The 14,899-nt window shown below is 46.0% G+C and overlaps 1 protein-coding gene across 2 annotated transcripts in view; it reads left to right on the top strand.

Moving 5' to 3' along the window:
- The window catches only part of CDK5RAP2 (CDK5 regulatory subunit associated protein 2), a 182,159-nt gene that overhangs the window by 124,434 nt on the left and 42,826 nt on the right, over positions 1 to 14,899 (top strand). For both annotated transcript variants that reach the window (XM_059925478.1, XM_059925477.1), the window contains 2 exons: positions 7,441 to 7,651; positions 10,922 to 11,044. In XM_059925478.1, the coding sequence (XP_059781461.1) occupies positions 7,441 to 7,651; positions 10,922 to 11,044 (334 nt within the window). The remainder of the gene's footprint in view (positions 1 to 7,440; positions 7,652 to 10,921; positions 11,045 to 14,899) is intronic.

The raw sequence follows: 14,899 nt of genomic DNA, 5'->3' as shown, positions 1-14,899 counted from the left end.
TTATAGATTTGCCTGCTCTGGATATTTCATATAAATGGAATCACGTGGTCTGTGATCTTTGGTGACTAGCTTCTTCCACTTAGCGTAACGTTTTCAAGGCTCGTTCGTGCTGTAGCAGGTATCCGTAGTTCATTTCTTTTTATGGCCCAGTGATAGTCCATTGTATGGATATACCACATTTTATTTATCCATTCATTAGTTGATGGACATTTGGGCAGTTGCTACCTTTCGGATATTATGAATAATGTTGCTGTGAACATTCATGTACAAATTTTTGTGTGTACATGTGTTTTTATTTCTCCGGGGCATAGATCTAGAAGTGGAATTGCTAGGTCATGTAGTAACTGTTTCACGGTTTGAGGAACTGCCAGACTCTTTTCTAAAGTGGCTGCAGCGAGTTTACAAAAGTTTTCACCAGCATGTGAGGGCTCCAATTCTTCCACATCCTCACCAGCGATTGTTATCTTTTCAATGATAGCCATCCTAATGGGTAGGGAGTGGTGGTATTTCATTATGATTTGATTTGCATTTCCCTGATGATGAATGATTTGAACATCTTTTCATGTGCTTATTGACCATATGTATATCTCCTTTTGAGAAATGTCTTTCAGATCCTTTGCCCATCTTTTAACTGAGTTATTTGTGTTTGTTTATTTATTTATTTATGGCTGCGTTGGGTCTTTGTTGCCACAGGCGGGCTTCCTCTAGTTGCGGCGAGCAGGGGCTACTCTTCATTGCAGTGCGCGGGCTTCTCATTGCGGTGGCTTCTCTTGTTGCGGAGCACAGGCTCTAGGCACGCGGACTTCAGTAGTTGTGGCACGTGGGCTCAGTAGTTGTGGCTTGCAGGCTCTAGAGCGCAGGCTCAGTAGTTGTGGCGCACGGGCTTAGTTGCTTCGCGGCATGTGGGATCTTCCCAGACCAGAGATCGAACCCGTGTCCCCTGCACTGGCAGGCGGATTCTTAACCACTGTGCCACCAGGGAAGTCCTAGGCCTCTTAAGTTATTATTTGTATGTTCATTCCACAAATAGTTGTTGAGCACCTACTATATTACTAGTTCTTGTGCTTGAAGCTGTGGATAGAGTATGAATAAGAAATGCAGAATCCATGAACCCTAAAGCTTATAGGCTGGTGCAGAAGATAGACAAAGAACAAGTAATTGCATAGGCATTTAATTATTATGGTCCTAATGTTTTTCCGAGGAGAATTCCAAGGGGGCAGTGAGTATATAACAGGGAAATCAAGGCCCATTCTCCTGAGGAAGGCACATTTGATCTGAGTCCTAATGAATGTGTTGGGATTAGTGGGAGAGGTGGGGGTGGGCAAGAAAAAGTATTCTAGGCAGTGGAGATACCATATGCCAAGGTCCTGAGGTGGAAGGAACAAAGCATTTTGAGGAACTGATAGGAGGTCTCTGTGGCTGGAGGATGGGGGGGTGGGGAGGGGCAGTAACTCAGGCTGCAGTCGTGCACAACACGTGGGCTGTGGTAAAGACTGTGACCTTTGCCATACGAGAACTGGGGAACAATTAAAATAGTTTTAAGCAGGAGCGGGGGAATTTTGCCTGTTTTGGTGCAGTATGGCAAGTGGGTTAGAAAGGGCAAGAATGAGTGTGGGAAGACACCTCAGGAGGCTGTTTCTGTGGCCTGGATGAGAGCTCACAGCGTCTTGGAGTTGGGTGGTGGCCGCGGAGGATGAGAAGTGACAGAAGAATTCAGAGACACCTTGGGAGTTGGAGTTAGTGGAACCCGGTGAGCGATGCAAGTGGGTGAGACGCATAAAGGGAATTTTATTTTATTTTATTTTATTTTTTATCACCCCCTCACCCCCACCCCCCCACCGCTTTCCCCCCGTTGGTGTCCATACGTTTGTTCTCTACATCTGTGTCTCAATTTCTGCCCTGCAAACCGGTTCAACTGTACCATTTTTCTAGGTTCCACATATATGCGCTAACATACGATATTTGTTTTTCTCTTTCTGACTTACTTCACTCTGTATGACAGTCTCTAGATCCATCCACGTCTCTACAAATGACCCAATTTCATTCCTTTTTATGGCTGAGTAATATTCCGTTGTATATATGTACCACATCTTCTTTATCCATTCGTCTGTCGATGGGCATTTAGGTTGCTTCCATGACCTGGCTATTGTAAATAGTGCTGCAATGAACATTGGGGCACATGTGTCTTTTTGAATTATGGTTTTCTCGGGGTATATGCCCAGTAGTGGGATTGCTGGGTCATATGGTAATTCAATTTTTAGTTTATTAAGGAACCTCCATACTGTTCTCCGTAGTGGCTGTATCAATTTACATTCCCACCAACGGTGCAAGAGGGTTCCCTTTTCTCCACACCCTCTCCAGCATTTGTTGTTTGTAGATTTTCTGATGATGCCCATTCTAACTGGTGTGAGGTGATAACCTCATTGTAGTTTTGATTTGCATTTCTCTAATAATTAGTGATGCTGAGCAGCTTTTCATGTGCTTCTTGGCCATCTGTATGTCTTCTTTGGAGAAATGTCTATTTAGGTCTTCTGCCCATTTTTGGATTGGGTTGTTTGTTTTTTTGATATTGAGCTGCATGAGCTGTTTATATATTTTGGAGATTAATCCTTTGTCCATTGATTCGTTTGCAAATATTTTCTCCCATTCTGAGTGTTGTCTCTTCGTCTTGTTTATGGTTTCCTTTGCTGTGCAAAACCTTTGAAGTTTCATTAGGTCCCGTTTGTTTATTTTTGTTTTTATTTCCATTACTCTAGGAGGTGGATCAAAAAAGATCTTGCTGTGATTTATGTCAGAGTGTTCTTCCTATGTTTTCCTCTAAGAGTTTTATAGTATCCGGTCTTACATTTAGGTCGCTAATCCATTTTGAGTTTGTTTTTGTGTATGGTGTTAAGGAGTGTTCTAATTTCATTCTTTTACATGTAGCTGTCCAGTTTTCCCAGCACCACTTATTGAAGAGGCTCTCTTTTCTCCATTGCATATCCTTGCCTCCTTTGTCATAGATTAGTTGACCACAGGTGCATGGGTTTATCTCTGGGCTTTCTATCTTGTTCCATTGATCTATGTTTCTGTTTTTGTGCCAGTACCATATTGTCTTGATTACTGTAGCTTTGTAGTATAGTCTGAAGTCAGGGAGTCTGATTCCTCCAGCTCCGTTTTTTCCCCTCAAGACTGCTTTGGCTATTCGGAGTCTTTTGTGTCTCCAAACAAATTTTAAGATTTTTTGTTCTAGTTCCGTAAAAAATGCCATTGGTAATTTGATAGGGATTGCATTGAATCTGTAGATTGCTTTGGGTAGTATAGTCATTTTCACAATATTGATTCTTGCAATCCAAGAACATGGTATATCTCTCCATCTGTTGGTATCATCTTTAATTTCTTTCATCAGTGTCTTATAGTTTTCTGCATACAGGTCTTTTGTCTCCCTAGGTAGGTTTATTCCGAGGTATTTTATTCTTTTTGTTGCAGTGGTAAATGGGAGAGTTTCCTTAATTTCTCTTTCAGATTTTTCATCATTAGTGTATAGGAATGCAAGAGATTTCTGTGTATTAATTTTGTATCCTGCAACTTTACCAAATTCATTGATTAGCTCTAGTAGTTTTCTGGTGGCATCTTTAGGATTCTCTCTGTGTAGTATCATGTCATCTGCAAACAGTGACAGTTTTACTTCTTCTTTTCCAACTTGTATTCCTTTTATTTCTTTTTCTTCTCTGATTGCCGTGGCTAGGACTCCCAAAACTATGTTGAATAATAGTGGTGAGAGTGGACATCCTTGTCTTGTTCCTGATCTTAGAGGAAATGCTTTCAGTTTTTCACCATTGGGAATGATGTTTGCTGTGGGTTTGTCATACATGGCCTTTATTATGTTGAGGTAGGTTCCCTCTATGCCCACTTTCTGGAGAGTTTTTATCATAAATGGGTGTTGAATTTTGTCAAAAGCTTTTTCTGCATCTATTGAGATGATCATATGGTTCTGCTCCTTCAATTTGTTAATATGGTTTACCACATTGATTGATTTACTTATATTGAAGAATCCTTGCATTCCTGGGATAAGTCCCACTTGATCATGGTGTATGATCCTTTTAATGTGTTGTTGGATTCTGTTTGCTAGTATTTTGTTGAGGATTTTTGCATCTATATTCATGAGTGATATTGGTCTGTCATTTTCTTTTTTTGTAGTATCTTTGTCTGGTTTTGGTATCAGGGTGATGGTGGCCTCATAGAATGAGTTTGGGAGTGTTCCTTCCTCCGCAATTTTTGGAAGAGTTTGAGAAGAATGGGTGTTAGCTCTTCTCTAAATGTTTGATAGAATTCACCTGTGAAGCCATCTGGTCCTGGACTTTTGTTTGTTGGAAGATTTTTAATCACAGTTTCAATTTCATTACTTGTGATTGGTCTGTTCATATTTTCTATTTCTTCCTGGTTCAGTCTTGGAAGGTTATACCTTTCTAAGAATTTGTCCATTTCTTCCAGGTTGTCCATTTTATTGGCAGAGTTGCTTGTAGTAGTCTCTTAGGATGCTTTGTATTTCTGCGGTGTCTGTTGTAACTTCTCCTTTTTCATTTCTAATTTTATTGATTTGAGTCCTCTCCCTCTTTTTCTTGATGAGTCCGGCTAATGGTTTATCAATTTTGTTTATCTTCTCACAGAACCAGCTTTTAGTTTTCTTGATCCTTGCTATTGTTTTCTTTGTTTCTATTTCATTTACTTCTGCTCTGATCTTTATGATTTATTTCCTTCTGCTCACTTTGGGTTTTGTTTGTTCTTCTTTCTCTAGTTCCTTTAGGTGTAAGGTTAGATTCTTTATTTGAGATTTTTCTTGTTTCTTGAGCTAGGCTTTTATAGCTATAAACTTCCCTCTTAGAACAGCTTTTGCTGCATCCTATAGGTTTTGGATCGTTGTGTTTTCATTGTCATTTTTCTCTAGGTATTTTTTGACTTCCTGTTTGATTTCTTCAGTGATCTCTTGGTTATTTAGTAACGTATCGTTTAGCCTCCATGTGTTTGTGTTTTTTACGTTTTTCTCCCTGTAATTCATTTCTAATCTCATAACATTGTGGTCAGAAAATTTTCTTAAATTTACTGTGGCTTGATTTGTGACCCAAGATGTGATCTATCCTGGAGAATGTTCCGTGCGCACTTGAGAAGAAAGTGTAATCTGCTGTTTCTGGATGGAATGTCCTATAAATATCAATTAAATTTATCTGGTCTGTTGTGTCATTTAAAGCTTCTGTTTCCTTATTTATTTTCATTTTGGATGATCTGTCCATTGGTGTAAGTGAGGTGTTAAAGTCCCTCACTATTACTGTGTTACTGTCGATTTCCTCTTTTATAGCTGTTAGCAGTTGCCTTATGTATTGAGGTGCTCCTATGTTGGGTGCATATATATTTATAATTGTTATATCTTCTTCTTGGATTGATCCCTTGATCATTATGTAGTGTCCTTCCTTGTCTCTTGTAACATTCTTTATTTTAAAGTCTATTTTATCTGATATGAGTATTGCTACTCCAGCTTTCTTTTGATTTCCATTGGCATGGAATATCTTTTTCCATCCCCTCACTTTCAGTCTGTGTGTGTCCCTAGGTCTGAAGTGGGTCTCTTGTAGACAGCATATAGATGGGTCTTGTTTTTGTATCCATTCAGCAAGCCTGTGTCTTTCGGTTAGAGCATTTAATCCATTCACGTTTAAGGTAATGGTCGATATGTATGTTCCTATGACCATTTTCTTAATTGTTTTGGGTTTGTTTTTGTAGGTCCTTTTCTTCTCGTGTGTTTCCCACTTAGAGAAGTTCCTGTAGCATTTGTTGTAGAGCTGGTTTGGTGGTGCTGAATTCTCTTAGCTTTTGCTGGTCTGTAAAGCTTTTGATTTCTCCATTGAATCTGAACGAGATCCTTGCCGGATAGAGTAATCTTGGTTGTAGGTTCTTCCCTTTGATCACTTTAAGTATATCATGCCACTCCCTTCTGGCTTGTAGAGTTTCTGCTGAGAAATCAGTTGTTAACCTTATGGGAGTTCCCTTGTATGTTATTTGTCGTTTTCCCCTTGCTGCTTCCAATAATTTTCCTTTGTCTTTAATTTTTGCCAATTTGATTATTATGTGTCTCGGCATGTTTCTCCTTGGGTTTATCCTGTATGGGACTCGCTGAGCTTCCTGGACTTGGGTGGCTATTTCCTTTCTCATGTTAGGGAAGTTTTCGACTATAATCTCTTCAACTATTTTCTCTGGTCCTTTCTCTCTCTCTTCTCCTTCTGGGACCCCTATGATGCGAATGTTGTTGCGTTTAACGTCCCAGAGGTCTCTTAGGCTGTCGTCATTTCTTTTCATTCTTTTTTCTTTAGTCTGTTCCTCAGCAGTGAATTCCACCATTCTGTCTTCCAGGTCACTTATCCGTTCTTCTGCTTCAGTTATTCTGCTATTGATTCCTTCTAGTGTAGTTTTCATTTCAGTTATTGTATTGTTCATCTCTGTTTGTTTATTCTTTAATTCTTCTAGGTCTTTGTTAAACATTTCTTGCATCTTCTCCATCTTTGCCTCCATTCTTTTTCCGAGGTCCTGGATCATCTTCGCTATCATTATTCTGAATTCTTTTTCTGGAAGGTTGCCTATCTCCACTTCATTTAGTTGTTTTTCTGGGGTTTTATCTTGTTCCTTCATCTGGTATGTAGCCCTCTGCCTTTTCATCTTGTCTATCTTTCTGTGAATGTGGTTTTTGTTCTACAGGCTGCAGGATTGTAGTTCTTCTTGCTTCTGCTGTCTGCCTTCTGGTGGATGAGGCTATCTAAGAGGCTTGTGCAAGTTCCCTCAGGGAATTTAAAAAATGGCTCCCAGTTTTGGTCTGTGCAGCAAATGGAGGGTGGTCTGATTCACCGAGACAGAGGTCGTCGGAGTGCTGTAGCTGTGGGTTGTGGGCCTGGGGTGATAGAATGAAAGAGCCCAGCTTTCAGTTGACTTGGGAGGGCTGGTGGGCCATCAGAAATGTGTAGGTTGGGCAGGTTTGGAGCTCTGGGCCTGAGAAATAGCCAGGGGACTAGGCACTTAGTGGCCCCCGAAAACCTTAGTAAGGGGTGGTTCTGGTGGCCTAGCGGGGTGAGAGGCAGATTGACTTAGGCTTAGGAAAGGGTGGGAAGTGAGGAAATAGATAAGGAGCTAGAAAACGTTTCCCAGAAGGTTTTGTGGGGAAAAGGACTGCCGCGTAGGGAGCATCTGGAACTTTCAGAGAGACACGGCCGGGCTTAAGAGGGTGTCGAGGAGGAACAACTTGGCACTTGTCAGTCAGAAGAGGGACCTGCCAAGACACAGATCTGCAGGCTGGGGGGATAAACGGAGGTGCCGTTATCTGGACAGGCACTTTGAGTCCTGTTTTATAAGGTTGGCACGAGCGTGTTGACTGTGCGACCCGAGGAAGTGTATTCATTGTCTCCCTGGGTGTACTTTCAGGACGTGAAGAAGTCCCGCTTGCCCATCCTGATAAAACCATCGCGGTCACTAGGGAGCGTGTGCCGGCTCCCTGCCCCCCAGGAGGTGGTGGCCCAGCAGCAGGGGGAGCTGAAGGAGTTTAAAATTCGCAACAAGCAACGTCACCAGAAGTTAATTCTGGCCGAAGCAGTGATGGAGGGGAGGCCAGCGCCAGACAAAGCGCTCCTGAAAGGTAAGCACCAAGGAAACCGTATCCTCTGCGAGAAGATGAACGGCCTGACAGGACGGCCAGAAATGTCAGCCGTGTTGTTTGGAATTGCAATACGTTTGAGTATAAATTTCATGAATTGCAGTGACTAATCTTGACTCTTGACAAATATACAATCGAGGGAACATGATAAGGAAAGCTCATTTGTTGCTTTCATTTTATTCCAGAGGGGGCAGAGGGGGACTGGTCGTGCTCCCAGGCCTGTGAGGTCACTGCCCCCTTCACTTGCAGTTGTCTGGGGGCTCCATCTGTGGAGGCCTCAGTCCTCTTTGCAGGGTTCTCTGGATGGCCAGGCCGCAGTTGTTCGGTTCCTTCGGGGCTCATTCCAAACCCTACTGCCCTTATGCCTTCTAGAAGTGACCTGCCTCCCTACTCACTTGGAACCTGCTGTCTTTGCTCTCCTGGGAGCTCCCCAGGTAGAGAGCCTTGGGGTTACAGAGTATCAGGGTGAGACTCCTGGACTTGGAGGGAGCACGTCAGTGGGATCCTCTAGCCCGAGACAGTGGTGCTTAAGCGATGTTGCCCCTTTGAGAGTCTGAGGAAAGCTGAGGGCCTTCTCATGCATGTAGCACCGTCCACCATCTTTAGCGCGCTCGTTAATCCACAGGAGCACTTCTGTTGACTCCTGATTTTGAACTTCTGCTCTAAGCGAATGACAGCAGCACACAGTAACAAGAATGGCAACAGTGATCTTTTATGTATTTTTTCGGAAAGGATGTATCAGGTCCTCCTGTGTGCCAGGCACTAGGGAGATAGCGAACAAAAGAGACCGAGTCTGTGTCCAGCTTGTATATCACAGGGGGAGGAAGACAGTAAGCCGTGAGCAGATGTATCGTGTGTGAAATGATCGGTGCTGTGGAGGGAGATAAAGCCGGTGAAGGACACGGGTAATGTGGAGCGGGGGTCGGGTTTGCTAAGTTACGTGGAGTCGTAGAGAGCGCCTCCCCGATGAGGCGATATTCGGGCGGAACCAGGAGGAGGAGGGGTCAGGGAGGTGGTAGACCCGCTAGGCCCTCATAGGCCAGTCTAGGGCTTTGTCTTTTACTCCGGGTAAGATTGGAAACGGCCAGAGAGTTTTGAGCAGCAGAGTCACGTGATCTGACTTATGCTTTAACGCAGGGATTGGCAAACTGTGACCTGTGGGCCAGGGTCGCTGTGGGTTTTTGTAAAGTTTTATGGGAGCACGGCCCCCTGCGTTCATTTGCGCGTTGTCTGTGATGGCCTTTTCGCTGTGATGCAGGGTTGAGTAGTTGTGATGGAGACCCTGGGGCTTGCAGTCTCAAATATTTGTTATTTGGCTTTTGAAGAAAAGTAGGCTGGCCTCTGCTTTAAAGGGTCACTTTTAACGTGAACCATGGGAAGGATGGAGATGTCATACCCTGAGATGGAAGGATTGAGGAGAGCCAGCCTCGGGGGGCCTCAGGGGTCTGGTTTGGAACTCTTGAGATGCCTGTTGCAGGAGAGGTCTGGGCCAGCTCAGCTTGTTGCTGGTATCTGAAGCTCTGAGGCTTGGAGACAAAGGAGGGTAGGTCTGGGAACCGAGCCTGGGCCTGAGAAGGAGCAGCCAGTGGGGTGGGCGGCCCAGGGAGCATGGCCTCCCGAAGCCGAGTGGAGAGCAGATTAGCTGTGTCGGATATGCTAGTGAGACAAGTAAGTCAAGGACTGGGGCTTGGCCTTGGGATTTAGTGCTGGGGGAGTCCTTTGGGGACCTTGAAGGGCGCTGTTTCCATGGAGCGGGCAGGGCTACTGGCGTGGGTTCCGGAGAGAATGGAGGAGAGAAATTGGATACAACAAGAATAGGCAACTTGGGGGGTGGGGGTTTGCCATAGAGGGGTGGAGAGGAGCAGGGCAGTCGGGGGCCACAGTGGCCATGAATCTCAAGGGATTCCATGACTCGGGACGGTGGGTGTCTGCAGGAAGGTGGATGTTGTCAGTGGTGTAGTCTCACGGCATGAGCTGCGAAGCCGGAGTTCTTAGGGAAGAGAGAGAATGGTCTGGAAGTGTCAGTGAAGAGCGAAGGTGCTCACACATTTCCAGGCCCGTAGTACAAGGGGAAGAAACGTCCACTCCTGGGGAGCTCGCAGGAGAAGCAGTGTTTGCTGAGGAAGGGTGGGAGACTGAGGTGGACGACTGCGTCCGAGCGGGGGGTTTTCAGAGCGGTTCAGGCCTGGGAGGTGACTGGGGGCCTCGGCCTGCCCGTGGTGGTAAAATAAAACGAGTGCCCGTTACTTACTGAGCCCCGCTGTCCACTTTACGTACATGATCTTGTTGAATCCTCCTAACAGTCCTCTGAGGCAGGGACGCTAATTATTCCCATCTGATCGTTGAGGCAGCAGTTTCAGAGATAAAGGGACTTGGCTACGGTCACACTGTCGCTGACATCCCAACCCGGATCGGAACCAGCCTGCCTGATTTCAGAGCCTTTACTTTTCCCCTACTGTTTCTGGGAGCCTAGTACATGATACCGTGCGTATGGATTTTACGTTGAGCCACGTAGCCAGAGGTATTTTCTGTTTAATCTTAGGTTCTCTTTTGGGTTTAGCACAGTTGAGGTTTTAAGATAAGTTGGGCTTTGGTAGGATTGCTCTTCCCTCCCTCCTTCCTTTCCCAGCCTCCTTCATCCATCCATCTACCCATCCAGGCACCTGTTCACTCATGCAGTGAATATTCCCCGAGCGCCTGCTGTGTTCCTGGCCTCACGCACAGGGTGTAGGGGAGAGAGGGGAAGAAGATGCAGTCTCTGCCTTCTGAGGGCTCCCTGTCTCCTGGGGCGGGGACAGTGCAGTGTGAGCAGGACAGGGACCGCGGCACAGGTGGCTGAGCCGCACAGAGGCCCTGCACCTTGCCCAGGGCTTGCCATTTGCGCTTAACAATGTTTTGATTTCTTGCTGAGACCCTGGGGTGCCTCAGCCAGGGGCTACTTCTGCAGCTGCCTGGAAGGCCCCTGAGGCCCCTCTTCTTGGGAAAAGCGGGCATGAGTCTATAGAATTCATTTTCTCACTCATGGTTTTTCAAGAGCCTGGACTTCAACCGTTTCAGACAAGCTGCAGTATATTTATGCTTTTTATGTCCTGTTATGGCAGCTCGATAGATTAATTTTATCTTATGAATTGCATTTTGCCTCCCCAGTGTTTTTATTTTCCCTGTTGTATCTTTGTGTTCTTCTTAGTTGCTTGGCTAAGTTTCAAGCCTGTGGTTTTATCTGCTTTTCTTTCTCTTTGTGGATGCCTGTAGCCCAGCCCCTCGTGGGAGCAGCCTACCGGGACAGCCCGGGAGAGCGAGAAGGACCCCAAGCCACGCCCTGTGTCTGGAGAGACAAGGAAAGGGACGAGGATCAACAGGCCAGCTGCGAGACCGGTCAGAATTCACCCGCTATGCCTATTGAACCGCTACTTTGTGCCGGGCGCCATTTGGGGTGTTTCATAAAAAAATTATTACTAAGCCCTGCAACAGCCATCCTAGCGCGTCATCACTGTGCCCATGTGACACTTGAGGAGGCTGAGGGTTTTGAGAGTCAGGGTGTAGTAGGGTGTCGGGGCTTACAGTCCATTTGCCTGGCACTTTTCTACCAGGCAGCGGCCTGGGCTCTGGTGGTTCAGCCTCAGAGGACTCAGTGCCTGCCCGCAGGGGCCTCGCCCTCAGCCAGTTGTCCTCAGCGTCCCCGCAGTGCTGGCTGGTGTGAGGTGGGCACGTCGGCCTCCCGCCGCCCGGGGGGTGGGGTGGACGAGGGGCAAGCCTGAGCTGACACCTGGTTTGGGGGTTTGTCAGGTGGGTCAGTGGGAAAGGTACAGAGACGTGAGCGAGGCCCCAGGCAAGCTGTATCCTTCTTAGAATTATGAAGTGTCGCAGGCATACAGATAAGCACAAAGAATAATAACAATATTCATGATCCCATTCAACCACAAACAGATGCTTACATTTTTTCTTTTACCTTAGATTCTTTTTTCCCCCTTAATTAAAAAAAAAAAAAAATCACCATTAAGGTGGCCCCGATTCACTCTGTAAGAAATCGTTGTCTTCAGGATCCTAAATTTGTCATGGGGAAATCCCGTCTCTGGGGAAATACTGAGCTGTGGGCCCTGTTCCCAATGGCGTACGCTTCCCAAGGCCTCCAGTCAGTGCGCTGAATGCGTGGTCACAGGCTTCCGCGTGTTCTGGGCTTTGAGGAGAAAGCCACTCTCCCAGAGAATCAAGTGCCCTTTAGCTGAACTGTAGGAAGGTCCAGAACTGCACTGTTTCCTATAATGTAAATAAATGGGCCTGGGGACATCTTTTGATTTCTCGTTCGTGGTTAGTTGGTTACTAAAGGCTTCTTGACTGATTGGCAGTTTCCCCTTTCCTCTCAGATCCCCATCATGAGTGACCTTTTTTCCTTTTTCTTATTGTGCTTGCCTCCGCCTGAATTTCCCCCCTTTAACTGTTGCCCAGCTGATGCCTCATCCTTCTGGTCTCTGCTTAAACGTCACTTTCCAGGGAAGGCCTTCCTGAACATTCCCATCAGCCCGCCCCGTTTTGGTCTCATAGCGACTTTGCTCAGTGACTGCCCTGTACGGGGCTGGTACCGCCTGTGATGGCTTCACTGCTGGCTCTTCCTCAGTAGCTCCTGGACAGAAACTTGAGGAATGGGTGAAGGGGGTGCCACAGTCATTACTGGCCTTCACATCGAGGGTTGAGGACTGTCTTTCCTTGTTATGCCCCCCTGAGATGGGGACCCCAGTTGCAGGAGGGATATATCAGGAGGCAGTATTCAGACGGGTGGACCACCAGGCTTGGACAGGGGGCTCTGCTGCTTACTTGCCCTGAACCTTGGGCAAGTTCTTATCTCTAAACCTCAATTTCCTCTTTTGTAAAATGGGGTTATGAGTGACACCTCACAGGGTTGTTGTGACGATTAAATGGACGACATAGGTGAGGTGCTGGGTGCCTGGGCCAGGTCCCAGCACATAGTTATGTGTCCTGACGCCTTGATACACCTGCAGGTTCACACTGTACACTATGGCTTATAATCCTCCATCTCTCACACCCTCTCACACCTTCTCAAGTCAAAATTACGAGTGTCAAGTGTCTGAGTGTGTTGTAAGGAGCAGAGTTTAAAGTGGAGGTCTAAGTGTGGATGTGAGGATGACACCTCCCAGTCATGATGAGGGTGTGTGTGTGTGTGTGTGTGTGTGTGCGCGCGTGTGTGTGTGTGTGTCTAAACAGTCTGTGTCACAAAAGGACACATGTACAGGGCTACAGGGCTTACATTTGTCTTTGCCTCATGATTACTTAACAAAAGTCATCAGAACTGATCTTTATTCCCATGAGTGAAATCACTTCTTGCCATGAAATTCCATTATCGTGAGGTTGTTATAGCAAAGATATTTCCTTATCTTGGAGTGTGATTCTCTGGAAAAAAGCCTTGTTGAGATTTCTCCCTCTGTGTCTCTTACACTCATTCAGCCAGCAGGACTTACTGAGTACCTTCTCTGCTCCAGGCCCCATGCCAGACACTGGAGAAACAGGTGAATGGCATGGTCTCCACCCTAAAGGACCTCAAGAGATGAGTGTTTCTAACAAATTTTGTGCACTAAAAATGCTCTATCAGGAGTGCTTCCTTGAGGTCACGTAGCAGCAGCTTTCTAAAATAAAAAAGTTTATTTTATGGTATTTGCATCATGAGCAGAGAGACAAGAATGGGCTTAAAGCCACGAGGAGCAGCCGCAGAACCCAGAAATTGGAATATACGGTCTGACAAGGATTTGTACGTGCCTTTCCTTCTGAGAGGTCTCCTAGGTCATCTCATCCAACCCACATTGCTGCCCTGGCAGTGTTTCCCCAAGTCCACAAGCCTTTGTTCACGAGCCTCCTGTGATAGGCATCCTCTTCCATCTTTGAACACTTTCAGGGAAGCAAAGGATATTCGTATTAGTTGGTCTCCTTCGCTGCTGTGTGCCAGACACTGTTAGCCTTTTTGCGGATATTGTCCCATTTGATCCTGAAAACAAAACAGAAGCCTTAGCCTTCGCAGTGATTGATGTTCTCTCCATTTTGCAAATGAAGCTACTGAGGCTCAGAGAGGCTAAGTCACTTGCCTAAGGTCACACAGCTAGTAAGTGGCAGAGCCAGAGTTTGAAACCAGATCCGTTGGATTTCAGAGATGGGTTTTTCTACTATATTCTGCTGCCTCTTAAGTATTCAGACCACTCCTTGTATTGAGCTGAGCTTTCACTGGACAGCAGGCATTGTGGTATGTGGTTAAGGACAGAAGCTCTAGACTCAGGCCTGACCTTGAAACCTCACAACAAGCACATAAGACATCTCTTTGGGGAAACTGAGGCTCTGGGCAGTGAGTTACTTGCCTAACGCTGTGCAGCCAGCAAGTAGCAAAGCTGGGTATGCGCCCTCTTCTCTTTGGCTTCAAAGCTGCGTATTCTTTCTGCAGTACCATTCCACCTCCCACAGGAGTTTGGCCACATACCTGGGGATTTAAACTAGCTGTAAGGAGATATTTCCTGGTAGGATTGTGAGTCAGTGGAACAGCTTGCTACAGGGGACATCACGGCATCTCCGGAAACTTGTCGATGTGGAAATGAGAGGACGACTCTCATCTGCTGTGGATTTTAGAATTACTGGTTTTTGATGTTCCTTCACTCATTCCCCAGTATTTTTTCAGCCCTTCATTTACACCAGGTCTGGGCTGGGTACTGAACGAGGCACTGAGAATGTGAAGATGAAAGGCCAGTCCCTGCTGGGAAGGAACTTGCAGTCCAGTGAGGGAGAGAGGAACCCAAGTAACTAAGTGCTGTGTAAATAAATGAATAAGCCAATTGTCAATCACATGTTAGCACCGAGCACGTGGTACGTCTGTCTCTGGTGTTATGTATAAGGTGCTGTGGAAGCACAGAGGGGAGTGACTGTTTTGCATAGCTTGAAGATGGGCTTGCAGAGGAGAGAAAATCAGATCTAGGTGTTGAAGGATGAAGAGGAGTTCACTGAGGAGGAGTTAAGTAGGGAGCCAAGCATATTCCAGGCAGTGGGAACAGCACATGCAAAAGCATGGAGGCACGAGCAGCCTGGTGTGTGCAGGGACTTATGGTTAATTTAGTAGGGACTCTCCATAGGTGGTGCCAGGGGATGTTCCTGAACAGGTTGCCTGGAAGTAGATCAAGCAGGGTCTCAGATGCTGTGAGAAGAAGTTTCGATTTAATCCTCAAGATAGCGGGGGTATGG

This window comes from Balaenoptera ricei, chromosome 6 (genome assembly GCF_028023285.1).
Source record: "Balaenoptera ricei isolate mBalRic1 chromosome 6, mBalRic1.hap2, whole genome shotgun sequence".
NCBI lineage: Eukaryota > Metazoa > Chordata > Mammalia > Artiodactyla > Balaenopteridae > Balaenoptera > Balaenoptera ricei.
Note: the sequence above shows the minus strand (reverse complement) of the source record. Positions and strands in the feature narration are given on the sequence as shown.